The sequence below is a fragment of the Manis javanica genome, chromosome 6, assembly GCF_040802235.1.
Source record: "Manis javanica isolate MJ-LG chromosome 6, MJ_LKY, whole genome shotgun sequence".
NCBI classification, from domain to species: domain Eukaryota; kingdom Metazoa; phylum Chordata; class Mammalia; order Pholidota; family Manidae; genus Manis; species Manis javanica.
The window spans coordinates 57,886,783-57,909,819 of NC_133161.1; the positions used below are offsets into that span (position 1 = coordinate 57,886,783).

Genomic DNA, 23,037 nt, shown 5'->3' on the forward strand with positions numbered 1-23,037 from the left:
TTAGGAATTCTCCATTTTCAAATTATACTGAGTGTTGTGGAGTTTTGTCTGTGTATATATGTAATGTGTGTAGTTTCATTTGATCTTGTCATTGTTCAGCATTTTTTTTTTAGCAAATATATTGAGAATGCAGCCATTGGTTTTAGCCACCTGTAAGCCATAATTGTTTATTACTACATTTTCTCTCTACTGGTTTAGAAGTTTCACATCTTATTGTCAGCCATTTAGTAAGTCTTTGAAATTTATTTTGTGTATTTATATTAAAAATATAAGTATCTGAATCACTCTCTCAAAAATTGTGTGGATCTTAGAACATTTTGTTTGAATACTTGCCATCCACATTGTATGCTACTCTTCAGTATTTCAATTTGTTATTTTAAATACCCTCTATATTTGAATATGTTTTTATCTTCTAGAGACACTGCTTTTTTTTTTTAGATTTGTATACTTAAAGCCACTTTTTTATTTTCCAGACCTTCCTATACTTTTAGACCTTTCTTGTGAAATTATTTTCCTTCCACTTGAGGTATATCCTTCAGTCTCAGAGTATTTTAGGAATAGAGTTTTATGTTTTGTTTAACTGAGGGAGCCCATATTCTATTTTTAGTCTTGATAAATAGTGTTGGGTGTGTGGTTGCCAATAAACATTCTGGATTGAAAAATTTTTTGAAGGGTATTAAGTTTTGCTTTTTGTCTTAGCACTTTGCAAATAGATCATTGTGTTCTTACTACCGTTGTTGCTTTGAGAAAGACTGTTGTCAATCTAATTGTTAGTACTTTGTTGGTCTGTACTGTGCCTGCTTTAAGATTGTCTCTATATTTAGAGTTCTACAATTTCCTTATGAATTGGGATTCCTTTATGAATAAATTCATGTATTCCATAACTTCTGGAAATTTTTGAGCAAACAAACTCCTTTATTATTTTCCCTGTTGTCTCTATTCTCTCTTTCTGGGATTCTGATTAAATATGTATTAGATATTCTTATCATATCTGCCAGACCTCTTAACTGTCTTTTACATTTTACATTCTTTGTCTTCTCTGATAAAAATTCTGAGTGATTTCTTCAACTCTGTCTCCAGTTTCAATAATTCTCTTTTCAGATGTGACAAAGCCATTTTTTTGACCCATCCTTTGAATTTTTTTTAAATTCAGTTTTTCATTTGTAAAAGTTCTATTTCTTATCTTTCCAATGTGTACATATTTGAGAGCATTGTCTTGCTCATTTTTGTGATTCTATGTCTCTTTATTTGGATTTTTTTACACAGTTTTAAAAATAGTTTGTGCCTGAAAGTTATAATGCTGGATTCATTTTGATACTAAATTGGTTTGTTGTTTCCATCATAATTTGTTAGTATGAATACATTTATGTGTTTATGTATTTCTCTGACTTGCCTTACTTCATACTCCATAAAAGAAAGGGAAAAAAAAAGGTCTGTCTATTCAGATCTTAAGGCATAGTTTGTAGTCTCGTATTAGGTGAGGTCCCAAAATTGAAAGGAGTTCCCATTCATTTTTTTCTGCCCTCAGATAAGTTGTTTTTAAATACTCACTCTGCTTTAAAAAAAAAAAGACCGTCTCCACTAATTGGAATGTTTTCAGGGCCCTTGCATATCCCACAATGTCTCTTTCTTTGTTCTTCTGACAGTTTTAATTCTTGGGTAGCAATCTTTTCCTTAGATTCTATTTTCTTGTGGTACTTATCATTATAGGGAAGTTATACATCAGCTGTTCTTATCTATTGTAAATAGTCTGTATTGTCTGCTAGAGGATGTTGAACTTTTATCTAAGTTTGAAGGTATTATCTGAATATGGCTTCTTTGGAGGTTATTCAGAAGTTTTGCAAGGCACTAAAAGGTACCTATCTATGTGAAATTTCTGATCTTCATTCAACTTGGATTTTTTTTTCTGTATCTTTATAATAACTTCTGCAGTATTTATTTTCTCTCCAGGCTTCCCCTATATAATTTAGTTCTTTCATTACTGCCTTGCCTCTTCTTTCACTATTTTCAATCCTTTATTCTTCTGAGGGCTAGACATTTTAAAGTCTGTCTGCCATTTATCTAATTCAACTTTGTATAGAAAAAGTAGATTATAGACCACATCCAGTGAGATTTTTAACTGAAAATACATTTAATATTGACCTGAAATCTGTTATAATATGAAATCTGTCCTACTTTGTTCCCACTTCAGTGGTTCAAGCATCTTCTTGAATCTTCTTGCTGTCTTCACTTAGTAGTGTCCTTTCAGAAACAAATATCCAATTCTGATGATTCCAGAAACTTCTTTCCACCTAGAAAATTGTTTCACATATCTGTTGATTTTTTTTCTACCCCCTAATTGGAAAGAAGCTCTACAAGCAATTTTCTTCCATCTGTGATCTCCTTGAGAAAGAACTCTGCTCTCCATCATAAGAGGGAGTTTTGCTTGGCTAGTTTTTTGCTTTTTAAGACTGATAAGAATTGGCACCAGTCTGGTCAGGATATAACTCTCATTGTAGGTTGCAATTCAAAGCCTCATTCTTGGAAGAAAACAGAGTTTTTAATACTATGGAGCTTTGAGACTAAGACTTTGGATACTAACTATTTACCATGTAACCAATATTCAGGAGTCTAATAGACATTAACCAGCCATCTTGGCTTTTGAAACCACTCAAAACTATTTCAACAATATTGTTCTCTCCCTCTCTTTCTCTTGAATTGGCCTATTTTAGTTTTTTCCTTGCATTAAGTTTTGTAATTGAAATTTGAATCTAAATTTTATGGGAAAAATTCAACCAGTCTTTCTGCTCCAAGGGAAGTTATCAGTAGTTTTTCTACTAACATCTGGCCCATCCACTCAAGAAGAAATTCTTTTGAAAAATTTCCTGTCCCTCCTATAATTTTTAATACATTCTAGAAGCAGTACTCATTGCCCACCAACATCTAGTATTTAGCTTTTCTTCTTATGCAGCCACCTCATCTAAGAGAATACCTGCCTCATTGTCTGGCTTTATCCCCCTGACTTGGGTACATTAGTGTATTTATCAATGTCCCTTATCCTTAACTCCTAGACCAGGCATTATTTCATGGAAGGGAGAATCATGTAGCACAAATTTCTAGACTTTGACATCTTTTCGGTTTCCAAGTACAGACACAAGTTTTTTTAGTATTGTTGTTTTTAGGATGTTATTTCCATTAGGACATATTCTTTATATACATAATTTGAGGTTTCAAAGATATCTTAATAGTCTGATATAAAGCCAGATTTTTACAGAATTAATTAGTAAATTAATCAAGTTAGTAAATAATGTATTTACCTATAATGGATGTGGTACTTTATTTGAGATTAGGATTAGGGAGAGTTACCTTTTACATCTACAATTTAGCCAAGAACAAAAATCTATACATCTGTAAACCTAATAAAAATATTAAGTAAGGGATTATGAGACCAACCAATATTTAAATTACTAATGTTCAGTAAAATATATGATTCCCTAAGAGGAAGCCATCACAACCAGGTCTTTCAAAATTGATATGAAGTAGAAAGACAGTAGTTACTGAGAAACCATTTTACTGGGGAAGGAATAATAGTGATTATACCACCATGGCCACAAAAACAGATTCTGTGAGAAGTGAAGGAAGTAAAAACTGTGGCTAAATGGTTGATTAGGTTGATTGTGGATGTTCTTGAATGCTAAGGCAAAGTTTATGCTGAAAGTGATGTAGGTTTGATATAGTGAAAATAGTTGTCCTAGTGAGGTTAGTGCAGTAGACAAGGAGAGAGAGGTTGCAGGTAGGACATCCTAGAGGAATCCTGATTCAGGGTGGTGTAGATGTAGACTTAGAGAGGTTGGTACATGACTGGTGAGGGATGTCACAATAGAAAACTAGCAGGACTTGGCAACTCTTGGGTGAGTTGTGTAGGATCAAAACCTTTTTGCTAATTGAAAAGGACATCGTATAGGAGATCTCTTTTTCAACATTATAAAGTTTTGGAATTGATCATATGAATGATGTTTAAAAAAAGTAAAGTATGACAGTGTGACAAGCCCCAGAACTAGAAAAAAAATGACACAATAATGAACTGCTTGTTCTTCAGACCAGATGTCTGGTGCTCTTGGCTACCCATGTTTTGCCCCCACTACACTCTGACTGTGAGCACATAGTTTGAATCTTTCCTATCTTTATTTTCTGTTCCTATTCAGTAATGTAATGTTGCTGCCTCCTGCCCCCACCACCAGAGTTTTATTGACCTAATTCCACAAACACTTAAAAGCACCTTTAGTATGTACAAGGCCTTGTGCTAGACTCAGAGAATCAAGGAGATGAAAACTGGTGTGTGGTGATTAGGTTAACAAATAAACCCAAGTACATTTTCACCAGTCTTTTTTTGTAGAGGTTTTTGGGAAGACAGGTGTTTCACTCAAATGAGCAAGACACAAGTGGTTTTCACTTGGGGAGGACTATTGCATGTTTCTCAAACTTTATAAATCATGACTGCTTTTCCTTCATTCTTGTAAATTTAGACACCAAACATTTATTTTCATCTCCACTAGGGGACAGTGTGTTACCATTAGATGTTTTTCTTCCATATAAGCAAAGTATATACAGATTTTTGGATTTGATATTAATCTTAGAAATGTAACAAAATGGTTAAAGACTAATGCCTAAGACTACAACCTAGAATTTTTGTATGTTGTATGTTATGGATGGGTGAATATAGAGATAGAAATATTTACATATATATAGATAATAGCACACTTCTCTTTGTTTAGAGTGTTTAAAATTTTGTGGCATGTTGATAATTTTTGCATGAACTCACCAAAACAAGGGTAGATGGCAGAAGGATATAATATCAAAACATGAGCAACCTGAATTTCAGGACAGTTTTGTACTCATGACACTCAATTGGGCTTTTAGGTATGGAATTTACTGAGACAATGTAATATCTACCTTCAAGAAGGGCTGTGGAATTTCCTGAGACATCAGAAACCTAAATATATATACATATGTTTTAACTTTATAATTTTCCTTTTAACAGAGTACATTGTGTTCTTTAGGAATGATGCATATGGAGGATGGATGAATATCTCTAAAAGATTTCCATTCACTTTGTCTATAAAGATTTGGACAACAATGACATCTTAGCTTTACCTGCTACTCTTCGAGACCATATTCTACAAAATCCACATGGATTTGATTCTAACAGTGTACCATAAATTAGTTTATACCTCTTTAATTCAGGTACTGATGGACATATAGTACAATGATAGGATTCAATGTTTTAAACCTTTTAAAAAGTTCCTCGAGTTTATGTACACTGAGAATTTTTTGCCAAAAATTGGCCTTTCAGAAATTGGAAGGGACAATTAGGAAGGAATTTTGAAGACATGAGCATTATAGAAAATTGACTGGTTGTACACACTTGTAAGATACAACTTCTTAGTGTGTACTTCTAGAACTGCAGGCTTCACTTGTCCAAACTGTGAAGTAGATGGTGGGGAGGAGGGAAAAGAAGAGCTGCTATGAATTGTGGAGGTGCTGCTCATTGTGACTCTTCTGTGAAACTTCAAAGAAATCTACTACTTCCCCCTATGTCCCAAAAAGCTTTGAAGTCCCATGGGAATTTCTGCATGGAGATTTCACATGGAGAATACCTATCAGCAACAAAACCACACACACAAAAAGATTAAAGTCCAGTATTCCAATGACAAGATTTGATTACTATAGACAAAATTTAGAATTATCTTATGCATTTAAAAGACAATGGTAATAGGAATTTTTATGCATGTTTCATCTAAACATAGTATATTTCACCTTAGCCTTGAAATTACAAGGGATAGAGAAATAGCTAAATATGATGAGTTTCATGAGTTTCTGGATAAAATCCATGGTGAATTTTAATCCTAAATCCATTTGAAAATATAGAAAATTAAAAATTATTATTATGTATTGATATTTTGTCTAATATTCTTCCTAATATTAAAAAAAATCTGTTAAGAAATGCTTTAAGATCTCAATGAGCAATTATTAACTTGCTGAATAAAATTAAGTCTAAATTTTTGTTTTTGCTTTTAACTTGACTTCCATGATTTTTTTCTTAAGCTCTACAGAAAGCTAAGGCCTCATGAATTATTAATATGATTCTTCCTTGGACTTTTAATTGAAGACTAGAATATTCAAACAAATGTTTTCTTTGTACAGGTTTTAAATACTTTTGTGGAGAGAAGTGTTCCTTGGAAATTAGGACAATGTTCTGTATTACTAATTTTATATTATAAAATATCAAATTTATTTCTCTGGATTTTAAACAGTCTTGAAACTAAATATTAAAGCAACATTTTTCTTATTTCTTAAAAAAATTTATTTTAAAAAAATTTCTTTTTAAGGTTTTTCTGAAAAACTTGACCTCATTATGAAATGAACAGAACAAAATAAAGCAACTAATTACAGCTATGATAATTTAGATTTAAGACAAAATATATATTTTAACACATCTTTTATCATTAAATGTCCTCTTTTATTTAAATTCAATAAACGTGTGCTTTTGATTTGTATGTGTGGGAATGTAAACATTGGTGTGCTATTTTTACAGTTTATGTTCTTTATGGCTGGTGCACAAAAATTAAGGTAAACGTGAAGCCTAGGAATTGCTAGAGTTACATATAGTACATAAACTACTGACAAATTTAATTTCAGTAATTTTTCTTTATTTTTTATTGTGGAAATTGGGGCATCCACTTTTCTTGCAGTACCTTTGTAATGGCTATTTTATCACCTTGATATGCCAAAATGAAAACTAGCTGTGATTTTTTGTTCCCCAAGTACTTCTTGTCCATTTTGGACTGTTGTTTTTCCCTCCTCTTTTTCTCATCCTTTGGTTCCACCTCCTTTAGGAATTTTTCCAGCATCATGTGGTCTTTCACACTCTGAATTTCTTCCTCCTTTTATGCCCAGCTATAGCAGTATACAGCTACAGTTTACAGTCTAGTCATTTGTATACTATGTACATTGTATTGTATTGTTTTTCTAGGAATGGAGTTGACATTTTTTTATTCTTGTTTGTTTCATGGAGTGACTTTTCCCAAATAAGGTGGCTACTGTAATAACCATGTGTGATTTTCTAAATGCACTAAAGAGGTTTCTTGGTAGTGGAAGTGGTGGTGGTGGTATGTAGTGGTAGATAGGGAATAGGGCAATGGAATAGTACTGTCATAAAGTATTAAGATGATCATAGTAATAATTCACCAGTTAGGATTTTTTTTAACTATCTTCAGCATCACTAATACTATCTTCTGCTCTACCCATCTTGTATTAAATCAGCCCAATTAATTCTTAATTTCAGGTATTAAATTTTACAGCTGTAAAATATACTTTATTATAGATTCCAATTCTGTGTTGAAAATTCCCATTTTTCATCAATGTTTCTATCTCTTCCTCTATTTTTAATATAGTAATCATAGTTATTTTGCCATCCTTGCATGCTAATTCCAATATAGGTCATTTCTGCATATGTTGAAATTGACTTTTTTCTTTTCTTTATAGGCTGTGTTTTCTGCTACTTTGCCTTCTGATTTTTTATACTTCATTTTTTAGAATTGAGAAGATTGTATGGAGTTCCCATATGTCCTGCATCGAGTTTCCCCTATTATTGACAACTAATGTTCATAGCCTCATTCATGTTCCCTCAGTTTTACCTGATGTGTATTTTTATTCCAGGATCCCATATTCCTTTTAGTGGTCATGCCTCCTTAGGCTTCTCTTGGCTGTGACAGTTTCTCATACTTCTTTTGCTTTTGATGAACTTGAGAGTTTGGAGGAGTACTCGTGAAATATGTTGCAGGGTGCTCCTCTGTTGGAATTCATCTGATGTTTTTCTCATGATTAGACTGAGGTTATAGGCTTTCAGAAGGAAGTTCACGGAGATAAATGACATTTTCATCACTGCATATCAAGTGCATACTATCAACATGATTTTTCAGTATTCACATTGACTTTGCTTACTTAATTTTAGCTTCAAACATTTTTATTATATATTTGGAAGGCACAAGGGAACATATGTATTGATACATATATGTACATATGTGTGAATGATAGCACAATGACCACCTATAATGTTTCTCTGCTCCCCTCCCTCTTAAGGATTACAAACACTTTTGCTTATTCACTGGCAGTAAGAAATTCCTTTTAAGTTATCTGAGTTTACATTTTTCTTACCTGTTTTATCTATACTTTTAAAGAGATATGTAATTTTGAGATGAGTTTGAAATCCATAAATTGTTTGACTGTCTGATCTCTGTACATGTAAGAATTTTCTGAGTACTATGTGTCTCACCATCTTGTTTAATCTGTTTTAAATTTCCATATTTTTCAGGGTTAAAATGATTGATAGAGCTCAGGCAGAAAGGGAAAACAAATAGTGAACAAACAGATTTTTCTCACTGAGTTCTAATCTTTCCAAATGATGCCTATAAAAAATGCAGAAGTAAATTCATCCTTAAAAGAACATTCTTACTTAAATTCATTAGCTAAAGATACATAAGTTATGGAGCTATCAAAATGAGCATAAAGATTTATTCTAATATATAGGAATGTGATTTTTATAACCCTGCCATCTTAAACAGATTTTTCCCCTTCTTTTCTTTACTTGTTACTGTGTTGCTGTCATTATGACAAGTATAAACTAGTTTCAAAGATAGCCTTTTTTTCCTGTTTATTTTTGAAGGGGAAACCTTAATTATCATCATCTGTTGTACGTCTCAATTTAATAAATGAGATTTGGAAGTAGATGTGTATTTTAAACCCTGCAACACTGCAATTAATTAATCATGGAGTGACAAATACATATCTATAGTTGATTTGTATTGTGCTCAGTTTTAGACTATTTATTTTTATGTTTATGAATGATGTGGTAAGGATGATATCTACTCCCATATAAGTGAATCACATTTTAAAACCAAGCATATTTGGCTTTAGAATGATTTATTTATATGTGATTTAGGTCTTGTGACATACCGGAAACCAGTACAGCATTTGAAATCCAATACTGAAATTGTTATTAAAACCAACTTGCAAGAAATAAACCAGCCACCAGTCAGCCCCTGTGCATCTTCTCCAGCTCCACACTTTAGAACCCAGTCAGGGAAATTGATGGGAAAGAGTACCACAAGCAAATGTTATAGATGAGAAACTCTAGGGCCTGTATGTCAGAGGCATGGTGGACTTGGAAAGTCTTTGATAATATTTTCTTTGTACTGTTGCCAGGCTTCTGGCTACATATGCAAACAGCAGTAAACGAAGTTACCGAAAACTGGTCAATGTTAACAAACTAGTTAACTTGAAAGGGTGATGATACTCCTATCATAGTCAGTGCCTCCTTTGCTTTGACTGGGTTATGATTCATGGAGAGCTACCATGTGTTAGGCATTAAATTAAATGTTCCATATTCAAAGATAAAATGAAAACTTGTTTCATCAAGAAACCCATCATCTGGTGGAATAGATGGTCAACTAAAAAGACTATAAGAATTCAGTGTGCTAGAGGAATTCACAGCTGTAGAAACAGATTCACCCAAACTGGGCTGGAATATAGGAGTTGAGGTGTATTTCAAGTCAGTGATACCTGGTTTGACCCACAAAGAGTAACTAGGGTTGGCTAAGCTTGGAAGGTTGTGGGGCAGCTTTTCTGGCAAAGGAATTAGCTAGTGCAATGGGATGAAAGTGCAGAAAAATAATTTGTTTGGGCAATCTTAAAAGTTTATATGGCTTGGAGAATTGAGTGGTTGTAAAGGAGCGGCACGAAGAGGCTGGAAGGATAAAAGCCTCTTTTCATTACCAGGTAAAGTGTTTTATTTTAATCCTGAAGTTCAAAGGTAGCCTCCAGAGAACTTAAGGCAGGACAGTGATGTGATCAGATCTATATTTTAAAATGAGTATTTTGATTGCTGTGTGGGAATAAGCGAGGAGAGGACAAGACTTTAGAGAGACTGTATGTGATTGTTGCAGTAATTTGGGCTGAGGTGTTATGCTGGCAGTGGTGATAGCAGTTGGAGAGGAGTACACTTATTCAAGAAACATTAAGGAAGTGGAGGCAACAGGTCCTGGTGATATATTGTACATTGAGATGAGGCATTGAGGAAGATGCCAAAGTTTAAAGACTGGTTATCAGACCCCTCTCTTGTGAATATAGCCCAGTTCATAACATAGAGACCTTACAAATATCTTAGCTCTGTTTTGACTTTTCCTTCTTATTAGCATCCCCTCATAACTTCAATAAGCCTAAATAATTAGAATGAACATATTTTCATAGGCAATGTGATTTCAAAGGCAAAAAACACATTTTAGCGACTTGTGAGATAACTCATTTCACAGATTTGCCTAATCCTTACTTCACAAGCAGCAAGTATGGCTTTTTCCCCTACACCAGTACGTACAGTCTTTTATTGGAAAACACTCAGAAACAAGATGAAGAAAAGCTTTGCATCATTGATGAAATATTCACACTTCAGTGAAGAGCCAAAGTTGGACAGATGTTGGGTTAAGAGAAAATAATCTTGTTTCATACTGAGCATTTGAAATTGTGTCACTGTTTTTCTTGATATCTTAAGCAAATATTTTTTGCCTATAATGAAAAGTGCTTGTAAAAGCATTTCTCTTTGATTTGGGAATACAACTCCATGCCAGTTGCTAAGGTCTGAGTTCTGTAGTGTATCAGGTCTAAAGAGCAGCAGACCTTGAAAAGTGGCTCCTTGAATTCATGAAAACAAAAGAGAATGGTGGTTACCAGGGGCTGAGGAAAGAAGGAAATTCGGAAATGTTGGTCAAAGGGTACAAACTTCCAGTTATAAGGCGAATAATTTCTGGGAATTTTATGTACAGCATGCTGATGATAGTTAACAATAATGTATACTTGAAAGTTGGTAAGAGAGTAGGTCTTAAATGTTCTCACCCCTCCCCCAGTAATAGTAACTCTGTGAGGTGAGAGATGTGATAACTAGCCTAATTGTAATAATCATTTCACAATATATATGTATATTATATCACTACATTGTATACTTTAACCTTACACATTGTTATTTGTCATGACATAAAACTGAGGGGAAAAGTAAAAATAAATATTTAAAAACTGAAAAATAACACATTAAATTTAATGTGTGATGTCTTTTTTTTCTCTAAGATAATTATTATTTTATCGTTTCTCCTCAGGATGATCAGAAGCTACAGGAAAGTTTGAGGCAAGGTGCCACTATTATTGCTGCCTTAATCAAAGAAAGAAATCCTGGTCTCATTGGTCAGCTACTGGTAGCATGAAGAACACAGAAAAACTACCTATTGGGCTTTCAAAAATGTTTACCTAAGTATCTCTTTAGTGCTTCCCACCCTATTGTATGTAGTAGAATGTGTGTCTTTTATGTCTCATAATTTGTAGGATGGGATTCTTGGATTATAAAAGTGGATCAATGTTTATATATGTGAAATAAAACATTTACTTTTCTGCATGTCAAATATAAATTACCAGAACAGAAGAGAATAGGTAAGTGGAAAATAATAGCCTTTACGTACTCTTCACAAAGGCTTAGAAGATCATATAGAAATAATGATGGGTGAGTTAACCCTCGAAGGATGAGAATTTAGAAAACCAACTATTATCTCTGTGTTAATTAATGAATCATACTATAATGAAACTACTAGGTAAGTCTCAGAATTATTCTTAATTCTAAAGTTATCCTATCACCATGTGATACTTGACTTATATTCTAATACTTGATACCTTAAAAAGTGGATAGGTAGATAACAGGGAACTCTGGCTCAAATATCTTCACCATTGGCATTACATTACTTTAGATCCATAAAAGAGATGTCATCTCCTCCTGCCTTTCTACTGTTGTAAAATACTATGTTTTCCTTGGTTTATGAAATATAATTTTGACTTATTTTAAAAGGTCTCTGATTTTGCTGAACAAATTTAAAAGAAGACTGTATAGCTTCATAAAACTGAAGTTATTTTGGTCAATCCTGAATTGTCTTCTAAAAGGCAGGGAGTGATTGTACTTCCAAGAATTAAATAAATTATTCTCCCAATATAGATACTGCAATCTTTTTAATTCAGTTCTTATTCTTTCAAATTTCCACTGGCATGTACATCTTAGATATTGATGGTTTTCCCTTACATTGCATTTTACAATTATGTACATCCAGTTATTAGAGATGCCTTTTATTCTATATTTAATTCACTTTTTAAAAACACCATAGATCAGATTATTCCAGGTCTGAGGCTGCATGTGGCAACTATGAAAGTTGCATGAGATGTTTCAAGTTAAAGACAGACTATGAAATTACTAGCTTGTGGAATTTCTTAACATGATGTATAGTATTCCCTATGTTTCTCAAGTATCTATATTAGTAGGAGAGTTTATATTTCACCTTAAAGTAATAGTGAGTAGAATATAATGGATATGGGGTCATTATTAAAATTTGTTCTCCTAAATGGAATGTATTGTTTCAATGTAGCCTAGCCTAGCCTGAACTTGAGAACTAAATGCTATTTCAGCCGCCCAGGCTCTGGTACTTTGCAGCAGCTTGAGCTAAAATACTGACCGAGAAATCAAGGGCAACATTGGCTAGTGAGAAGATGCCCCAACGTGTGCCCAGACAGGGTAACTAAGAGGAGCACGCACTACCACCACGCGGTGAGGTCGTGATCCTGAGACCACAAAGAGAGGACGTCCTACAAAACCCCAGAGCAGCTCGCTCCACAGTCACGGTCACGGACACGGGAGAGAAGAGGAGGGCCCAGCCTTGTCATAGACTGAATAACACAGAGGGACAGACCTGAGTCCGGGGCAGAAAAAGGACATGAGTGGGAACGGTGAAAGGTGAGGCAAGCCTGCAGTGAAAAGTGCTGAAACCGCGAACAAGTATGAGGTTTGAGAAATATGCTGTGGCCAGGCCCAGAAGCACCTGGGGTGGGAATTCTCTCACTGTTACCAGCTCTTCCGCAAGTCTAAAATTATCTCAGAATAATGAAGTTTCAAAAAATCAAAAAATAAATTACTAATTATCATTATGACTATTATTATTTTTGACTGACATGAAACAAATTTTTTATACTCACAGATCCCTAGAAACTGGAAGCTGCCATGCCATGCTGGGGCCTTATGGGGAAGCACCAGGGTTGGTCAGGAAGCAGAAAGATGGAGGGAAAAGCATGGGCAGGGCCTTATTGTGGTTTCCATAGGAGAGGGCAAGGCAGGGCAGGGCAGGGCAGGCAGGTGTAGGATTAGCTAGTTTGAATCACTTAGCAGGCTCCGGGTAGAGGTTCTGTCTCTAGTTACCTGGGACGTGGCCCTGGGGGTGATCAGGGCAGAGGACTACTGCCTCCTGAACTGAGAGAGCCAGATGGAGGTGGTTCACAGCACTGGGGTCCGGATTGGTTGGTTTGTATCTGAAAGGTGTGCTCCCCGATGAGTAGTTTGCATCTCTAAGAACTGACTAGGCCAGTAATTCTGGTTGCAGTGCAATAGATCCTGGGGATGTTGCTGGGAATCACTGCCTCTAATAGCCACTGTCTCTTTCTTCTTATTAGCATAACCCGATTTTGCTTGGGATAGATTTTCAGCTACAAATCTTACTTTGTTAGGCTTCCCTGCAAGTAGGAGTGGCCATGGACATCTCTAGACAAGGAGAAATAAGTGGAGGTCTACATGGTGGGACTTCCAAGAAGAGGACTTGCTGAGACAAGCTCAGGGACGTATCCCATCATCCATCCTCCTTGGTCTTGTCTTGAATGTGGATATACTGGAGCCGTAGGAACCAAATGGCAGCCTTGGAGAAGTAAGTCACCTGTGGGAATGGACTAGGCCTAGCCTAGCCTAGCCGAGTAAAATTAATAAATAATAAGCGTAAGAGTAAAATGAAAAACTTTAGTGACGAGGCATATCTTTAGGAGATGGGAAAGGCTTTATTTTCTCTACCACTCAAATATGTATACGTTAAAATTAGTTATTGCTCGAAGAAATCAGTTCACATTAAAAAGTAGATTCAGATGAAAGCAGAATTAATTTTTACACTGGCACTTAATACTTTACTTCTGAGTTACAAAAATAAGGGGAAAGATTTTTAATTATCAAATTGTTTTTAATTATCTTCTGTCACCTCACAACTAGTTTGGATCCTGGTTTAGTTTTATTGGAAGAAAACAGAAACCCCTGATTTGAACAAGAATTTATACCAATTCATTAGACTCACTTACTTTCTTAACATTCTGGGTCAATTGCTCATACCCAATGATTAGACTCATTTACTTTCAGCTGTGTAAATTCCTCAACTAGGCCTGGCATGTAGTCTAGGGCTAACCTAACCAAGCCTACCCTAGCCTAGTCTGGTGGACTAGTAGCCTAGCCTAGCCTAGCCTAGCCTATTGCCTAGTAGCCTAGCCTAGTATAGACTAGCCAGTGGCCTAGTAGTCTAGCCTAGCCTAGTGGCGTAGTAACCAAGTAGTCTAGTAGACTAGTAGCCGAGTGGCCTAGGGGCCTTGTAACATAGTGGCCTAATGGCCTAGTAGTCTTGCAGCCTAGTGTCCTAGTAGCCTAGAGGCCTAGTAGCCTAGCGTAGCCTACTCTGACCTAGTAACCTAGTAAACTAGCCAAGCCTAGCCTAGCCTTGCCAAGCCTGGCCTAGTGTCCTAGTAGCCTAGCCTAGCCTAACCTAGCACAGTAGCCTAGTAGCCTACTGGCCTACTGGATTAATGCCTTTGTAACCTACTGGCCTATTAGGCTAGTGGCCCAGTACCTAGTAGTCTAGTACCTAGTAGCCTAGTGGCCTAGTGGTCTTGTAGCCTACTGTTCTAGTGGCCTAATAACCCTATAGCATAGTGGGCTAGTAGCCTAGTGGCATAGTAGCCTAGTAGCCTAGCCGAGCCGAGCCCAAATACCTATTAGCCACGTGGCCTAGTGCACAAGAGGCCCAGTGGATTAATGGCCTTGAGGCGTAGCGGCCTAATGTCCTAGTGGCCTTGTATCCTAGCGGACTACTAGCCTAGTAGCCTTGTAACATAGTGGCCTAGAAGCCTAGTAGCCTAGCCTAGCCTAGCCTAGCCTTGCCTAGCCAAGCCTAGTGTCCTAGTAGGCTAGCCTAGCCTAACCAAGCCTAGTAACCTAGTAGCCTAGAAGCCTAGTACACTACTAGTCTTGTAGTCAAATAGCCTAGTACCCTAGTATACTAGTGGCCTAGTGACCTAGAGGCCTAGTAGCCTTGTACCATAGGGTCTGTTACCCTAGTGGCTTCATAGTCTAGGAGACTAGTGGCCTAGTGGCCAAGTGGCCTTGTTGGCTTGTGGCCTTGTAGGTTAGTGTCCTAGAGGCCTTGTAGACTTGTGGCATAGTAGCCTAGTAGCCTTGTAAACTAGTGGTCTACTAGCCGAGTACCCTAGTAGCGTAGCGTAGCCTAGCCTAGCCTAGCAGCCTAGCGTAGCCTAGCCTAGCCTAGCCTAGCTTCAGCTGCGCAGGCTCTGCTTCTTTGTAGCAGCCTGAACTAAAACAGTTACTGAGGAATCAAGGGCTACTTTGGCTGGTGAGAAGACACCCCGACGTGTGCCCTGACAAGGTAGCTACAAGAAGCACACACCCCCACCGTGCTCCATGGTCCTGATCTTGAGACCACAAACAGAGGGCATCATACAAAATCCCGTGGCAGCTTGCTCCATGGTCCCGGGCCTGGGAGACAAGGAGAGGGCCCAGCCTTGTTAGAGACTGAATAACACGGAGGGACCAACTTGTGTCTGGGGCAGAAAAGGGACGAGTGGGAACAGTAAAAGGTGAGCCAAGCCTGCAGTGAACAGCGACGAACCCGCAAGCATGTATGAGGTTTGAGAAATATGCTGTGGCTGGGCCCAGGAGCAGCTGGAGTGGGAATTCTGTCATTGTTTCAACCTCTTCCCCAAGTCTAAAATTATCTCAGAATAATGAAGTTTCAAAAACTCAAAGAAAAATTTACTAATTATTTTTATTAATATTATAATTATTATTTATATTTTTACCTGTCATGAAGCATATTTTTTGTACTCACCAATCCCTGGAAACAGGAAGCTGCCATGCCATGCCGGGGCCTTATGGGGAAGCACCAGGGTTGGTCAGGAAGCAGAAAGATGGAGGGAAAAGCATGGGCAGGGCCTTATTGTGGTTTCCATGAGAGAGAGAGGGCAAGGCAGGGCAGGGCAGGGCAGTCCGGCTTAGGATAGCTAGTTTGAATTATTTTCGCAGGCTCGGGGTAGAGGTTCTGTCTCTAGTTACCTGGGACGTGGCCCTGGTGGTGATCAGGGCAGAGGACTACTGCCTCCTGGACTGAGAGAGCCAGATGGAGGTGGCTCACAGCACTGGGGTCTGGATTGGTTCGTTTGTATCTGAAAGGTGTGCTCCCCGATGAGTTGTTTGCATCTCTAAGAACTGGCTAGGTCAGCAATTCTGGTTGCAGTGCAATAGACCCTGGGGATGTTGCTGGGAATCACTGCCTCTAATAGCCACTGTCCCTTTGTTCTTATTAGCATAACCTGATTTTGCTTGGGATAGATTTTCAGCTACAAATCTTACTTTGTTAGGCTTCCTTGCAAGTAGGAGTGGCCATGGACATCTCTGGACAAGGAGAAATAAGTGGAGGTCTACATGGTGGGACTTCCAAGAAGAGGACTTGCTGAGACAAGCTCAGGGACGTATCCCATCATCCATCCTCCTTGGTCTTGTCTTGAATGTGGATATACTGGAGCCGTAGGAACCAAATGGCAGCCTTGGAGAAGTGAGTCACCTGTGGGAATGGACTAGGCCTAGCCTAGCCTAGCCGAGTAAAATTAATAAATACTAGGTATAAGAGTAAAATGAAAAACTTTAGTGACGAGGCATATCTTTAGGAGATGGGAAAGGCTTTATTTTCTCTACTACTCAAATATGTATATGTTAACATTAGTTATTGCTAGAAGAAATCAGTTCACATTAAAAAGTACATTCAGATAAATGCAGAATTGATTTTAACCCTGGCACTTAATACATCAGTTCTGAGTTACAAAAACAAGGGGAAGACTCGATAATTACCAAATTGTTTTTAATTATCTTCTCTGAGCTCACAACTAGTTTAGATCCTCGTTTAGTTGTATTGGAAGAAAAGAGAAACCCCTGATTTGAATAAGGATTTATACCCATTGATTACACTCATTTACTTTCTTAACAAGCTGGGTCAATTGCTCACTCCCAGTGATTAGACTTATTTACTTTCAGCTGTATACAATCCTCAGCTAGGCCTGGCCTGTAGGCTAGGCCTAGCCAAGCCTAGCCTGTAGGCTAGTGGCGTAGAAGCATAGCCTAGCCTAGCCTAGCCTAGCCCGTGGCCTAGTAGCCTAGCCTAGCCTAGCCGAGTGGCCTAGTAGCCATGTATCCCAGGAGTCTTGTAGCCTAGTGGCCAGTATCCTAGTAGTCTAGTAGCCTAGCCTAGCCTTGCCCAGCCGCCTAGTAGCCAAGTGGCCCAGTGGCCTAGTGGTCTTTTGGCCTTGTAGCCTAGTGACCTAATTGGCCTACTAGCCCAGTAGACTTGTGACCTAGCAGTCTAGTAGCCTCATGGCCTCGTAGCCTAGTAGTCTAGGGGCCGAGTGTCCTTGTAGCCTAGTGGCCTAATGACCTAGTAGCCTCGTACCCTAGTGACCTATTAGCCTACTGATCTCGTAGCCTAGTAGGCTAGCCTACCCTAGCATACCCTACGCTAGTGGCCTAGTAGCCTGGGTTAGCCTAGCCTAGCCTAGCCTCGCCCGTGGCCTAGTAGCCTAGCCTAGCCTAGCCTAACCTAGCCTACACAGTAGCCTATTTGCCTAGCAAAGGATAGCTAGCCTACTAGGCTAGTTGCCAAGTAGCATGTTAGCCTAGTAGGTTAGTGGCCTAGTGATCTTGTTGCCTAGTGGCCTAGTGAACTAGTAGCCTTGTAGTCTAGTGGCCTAGTGGCCTAGTGTCTTAGTAGCATAGCGTAGCATATCCTAGCATAGTCTAGTAGCCTGGTAGACTGGTGTATCCTCACCTAGCGTTCCCTAGCCTAGTGTCCTAGTAGCCTAGCCTAGTGGCCTAGTAGCCAAGTAGCCTTGTAGCCTAGTAGCCTAGTGAACTTGTCACCTTGTAGCCTAGTGACCTAGTGGCCTAGTAGCCTTGTAGCCTATTTGCCTAGTAGCCTAGTGGCGTAGTATTCTAGCAGCCTAGCCAAGCACAGCCTTGCCTAGCCTAGTAGCCTAGTACACTACCCTAGCCTAGCCTCGTTTGGCCTAGGCTAGCCTAGTGTCCTAGAAGCCTAGAATAGCCTAACGTAGGCTACTAGCCTAGAAGTCCAGAAGCCGAGGAGGCTAATACTCTTGTGGCCTAGTAGCCCAGTGGCCTAGTGGCCTAGTGACTTATTAGACTTGTAGCATAGTAGCATAGTAGCCCACTTGCCTAGTGGCCTAGTGACCTACTAGCCCTGTAGCCTAGTGGCCTAGTGAGCTAGTAGGCTTGTAGCATAGTAGCCTAGTAGCCCAGTAGCCCAGTGGCCTAGTCACCTAGGGACCTAGTAGCCTTGTAATCTAGTGGCCTACTAACCTAGTGGCTTAGTAGCCTAGTAGTCTAGTGGCCTATTGGCCTAGGGGCATTGTAGCCTAGTGTCCTAGTGGCCTAGTAGCCTTTTAGACTATTGGTCTGGTGGCCTAGTAGTGTAGTAGCCTTGCATAGCCAAGCCTAGTCAAGTTGCCTCTTAAACAAGTGGCCTAGTGGCCAAGTGGCCTTGTAGCCTTCTGGTCTTGTAGGTTAGTGTCCTAGTGGCCTTGTAGCCTTATGGCCTTGTAGCCTTGTGGCATACTAGCCTAATAGCCTTGTAAACTAGTGGTCTACTAGCCTAGTTGCCTAGTAGCGTAGCCTAGCCTATACTAGCCTAGCCTAGCAGCATAGGGTAGCCTAGTCTAGCCTAGCCAGGCCTAGCCTAGCCAAGCTTCAGCTGCCCAGGCTATGCTTCTTTGCAGCAGCCTGAACTAAAACAGTTACCAAGGAATCAAGGGCATCTTTGGCTGGTGAAAAGACACCCTGATGTGTGCCCTGACAAGGCAGCTACGAGAAGCACCGCCCCCCACCATGCTCCATGGTCCTGATCCTGAGACCACAAACAGAGGGCATCATACAAAATCCCGTGGCAGCTTGCTCCATGGTCCCGGGCCCGGGAGACAAGGGGAGGCCCCAGCCTTGTCAGAGACTGAATAACACGGAGGGACCGACTTGCTTCCAGGGCGGAAAAGGGACGAGTGGGAACAGTGAAAGCTGAGTCGAGCCTGAAGTGAACAGCGGCGAACCCGCGAGCATGTGTGAGGTTTGAGAAATACGCTGTGGCCGGGCCCAGGAGCAACTGCAGTGGGAATTCTCTCATAGTTTCCAGCTCTTCAGCAAGTCTAAAATTATCTCAGAATAATGAAGTTTCAAAAAATCAAGGAAAAATTTACTAATAATTGTAATTATTATTATTATTATTATTATTACTAATAATTTTCCCTGTCATGAAGCAAATTTTCTGTACTCAACAATCCCTGGAAACAGGAAGCTGCCATGCCATGCTGGGGCCTTATGGGGAAGCACCAGGGTTGGTCAGGAAGCAGAAAGATGGAGGGAAAAGCATGGGCAGGGCCTTATTGTGGTTTCCATGAGAGACGGCAAGGCAGGGCTGGGCAGGGCAGTCCAGTTTAGGATTAGCTAGTTTGAATTATTTTCGCAAGCTCGGGGTAGAGGTTCTGTCTCTAGTTACCTGGGACGTGGCCCTGGGGGTGATCAGGGCAGAGGACTACTGCCTCCTGGACTGAGAGAGCCAGATGGAGGTGGCTCACAGCACTGGGGTCTGGATTGGTTCGTTTGTATCTGAAAGGTGTGCTCCCCGATGAGTTGTTTGCATCTCTAAGAACTGGCTAGGCCAGCAATTCTGGTTGCAGTGCAATAGACCCTGGGGATGTTGCTGGGAATCACTGCCTCTAATAGCCACTGTCCCTTTGTTCTTATTAGCATAACCTGATTTTGCTTGGGATAGATTTTCAGCTACAAATCTTACTTTGTTAGGCTTCCTTGCAAGTAGGAGTGGCCATGGACATCTCTGGACAAGGAGAAATAAGTGGAGGTCTACATGGTGGGACTTCCAAGAAGAGGACTTCCTGAGACAAGCTCAGGGACATATCCCATCATCCATCCTCCTTGGTCTTGTCTTGAATGTGGATATACTGGAGCCGTAGGAACCAAATGGCAGCCTTGGAGAAGTAAGTCACCTGTGGAAATGGACTAAGCCTAGCCTAGCCTAGCTGAGTAAAATTAATAAATAATAGACGAAAGAGTAAAATGAAACATTTTAGTGAGGAAGCATATCTTTAAGAGATGGAAAAGGCTTTATTTTCTCTACTACTCAAATATGTATACGTTAACATTAGTTATTGCTAGAAGAAATCAGTTCACATTAAAAGGTACATTCAGATAAATGCAGAATTGATTTTAACCCTGGCACTTAATACATCAGTTCTGAGTTACAAAAACAAGGGGAAGACTCGATAATTACCAAATTGTTTTTAATTATCTTCTCTGAGCTCACAACTAGTTTAGATCCTCGTTTAGTTTTATTGGAAGAAAAGAGAAACCCATGATTTGAATAAGGACTTATACCCATTGATTAGACTCATTTACATTCTTAAAAAGCTGGGTCAATTGCTCACTCCCAGTGATTAGACTTATTTACTTTCAGCTGTGTACAATCCTCAGCTAGGCCTGGCCTGTAAGCTAGGCCTAGCCTAGCCTAGCCTGTAGGCTAGTGGCGTAGTAGCATAGCCGAGCCGAGCCGAGCCGAGCCAAGTGGCCTAGTACCAAGTATCCTAGGAGACTTGTAGCCTAGTGGCCTATTAACGTAGTGGCTAGGTGCCTTGTAGTCTAGTAGCCTAGCCTAGCCTTGCCCAGACACCTAGTAGCCAAGTGGCCCAGTGGCCTAGTGGTCTTTTGGCCATGTAGCCTAGTAGTCTTGTGACCTAGCGGTCTAGTAGCCTCGTGGCCTAATAGCCTAATAGTCTAGAGGCCAAGTGTCCTTGTAGCCTAGTGGCCTAATGACCTAGTAGCCTCGTACCCTAGTGACCTATTAGCCTACTGATCTCGCAGCCTAGTAGGCTAGCCTACCCTAGCCTATCCTAGGCTAGTGGCCTAGTAGCCTGGCTTAGCCTAGCCCAGCCTAGCCTAGCCTAGCCTGTGGCCTAGTAGCCTAGCCAGCCTAGCCTAACCTAGCCTACACAGTAGCCTATTGCCTAGCATAGAATGGCGTAGAGTACTAGGCTAGTAGCCAAGTAGCCTAGTAGCCTAGTAGGTTAGTGGCCTAGTGACCTTGTTGCCTACTGGCCTAGTGACCTAGTATCCTTGTAGCCTAGTGGCCTAGTGACCTAGGGTCCTAGTAGCCTAGTGTAGCATATCCTAGCATAGTCTAGTAGCCTGGTAGACTGGTGTATCCTCGCCTAGCGTTGCCTAGCATAGTTTCCTAGTAGCCTAGCCTAGTGGCATAGTAGCCAAGTAGCCTTGTAGACTAGTAGCCTAGTGGCCTTGTCACCTTGTAGCCTAGTGACCTAGTGGCCTAGTAGCCTTGTAGCCTATTTGCCTAGTAGCCTAGTGGTGGAGTATCCTAGGAGCCTAGCCTAGCGCATCCTAGCCTAGCCTAGCAGCCTAGTATATTAGCCTAGCCTAGCCTTTTTTGGTCTAGGCTAGCCTAGTGTCCTAGTAGCCTAGAATAGCCTAACGTACGCTACTAGCCTAGAAGCCTAGAAGCCTAGGAGGCTAATAGCCTTGTGGCCTAGTAGCCCAGTGGCCTTGTGGCCTATTGACCCAGTAGCCTGGCAACCTAGTGGCCTAGTGACCTACTAGACTTGTAGCATAGTAGCCTAGTAGCCCACTGGCCTAGTGGCATAGTGACCTAGTAGTCCTGTCGCCTAGTGGCCTAGTGACCAAGTAGACTTGTAGCCTACTAGCCTAGTAGCACAGGGGCCTAGTGGCCTAGTGACCTAGTAGCCCTGTAGCCTAGTGGCCTAGTGACCTAGTAACCTTGTAGCCTAGTAGCCTAGTAGCCCACTGGCCTAGTGGCCTAGTGACCTAGTAGCCTTGTAGCCTAGTAGCCTAGTAGCCCAGTAGCCCAGTGGGCTAGTCACCTAGGGACCTAGTAGCCTTGTAACCTAGTGGCCTATTAACCTAGTGGCTTAGTAGCCTAGTAGTCCAGTGGCCTATTGGCCTAGGGGCATTGTAGCCTAGTGTCCTAGTGGCCTAGGAGCCTTGTAGCGTATTGGTCTGGTGGCCTACTAGTGTAGTAGCCTTGCATAGCCAAGCCTAGTCAAGCTGCCTCTTAGACAAGTGGCCTAGTGGCCAAGTGGCCTTGTAGACTTCTGGCCATGTAGGTTAGTGTCCTTGTAGCCTAGTGGCCTAGTGACCTTGTTGCCTAGTGGCCTAGTGACCTAGTAGCCTTGTAGCCTAGTGGCCTTGTGACCTACTAGCCCTATAGAGTAGTGGCCTTGTAGCCTTGTGGCATAGTAGCCTAATAGCCTTGTAAACTAGTGGTCTATTAGCCTAGTTGCCTAGTAGCGTAGCCTAGCCTATCCTAGCCTATCCTAGCAGCCTAGCCAAGCTTCAGCTGCCCAGCCTCTGCTTCTCTGCAGCAGCCTGAACTAAAACAGTTACCGAGGAATCAAGGGTATCTTTGGCTGGTGAGAAGACACCCCAATGTGTGCCCTGACAAGGTAGCTACGAGAAGCACCACCCCCCACCATGCTCCATGGTCCTGATCCTGAGACCACAAACAGAGGGCATCATACAAAATCCCGTGGTAGCTTGCTCCATGGTCCCGGGCCCGGGAGACAAGGGGAGGCCCCAGCCTTGTCAGAGACTGAATAACACGGAGGGACCAACTTGTGTCTGGGGCAGAAAAGGGACGAGTGGGAACAGTAAAAGGTGAGCCAAGCCTGCAGTGAACAGCGCCGAACCCGCAAGTATGTATGAGGTTTGAAAAATACGCTGTGGCC

At 40.2% G+C, this 23,037-nt stretch overlaps 1 protein-coding gene across 4 annotated transcripts in view; it reads left to right on the top strand.

The window, feature by feature from the left end:
• Positions 1-13,044, top strand: part of CRPPA (CDP-L-ribitol pyrophosphorylase A) — a 326,915-nt gene extending 313,871 nt beyond the window's left edge. For 3 of the 4 annotated variants that reach the window (XM_073238749.1, XM_073238750.1, XM_073238751.1), the window contains one exon: positions 11,184-11,476. In XM_073238749.1, the coding sequence (XP_073094850.1) occupies positions 11,184-11,288 (105 nt within the window). In that variant the 3' untranslated portion in view covers positions 11,289-11,476. Of the gene's footprint in view, positions 1-11,183 lie in introns of all 4 variants that reach the window. The other variant, XM_037003632.2, reaches the window with a different exon arrangement.
• Positions 13,045-23,037: the final 9,993 nt, after the last annotated feature.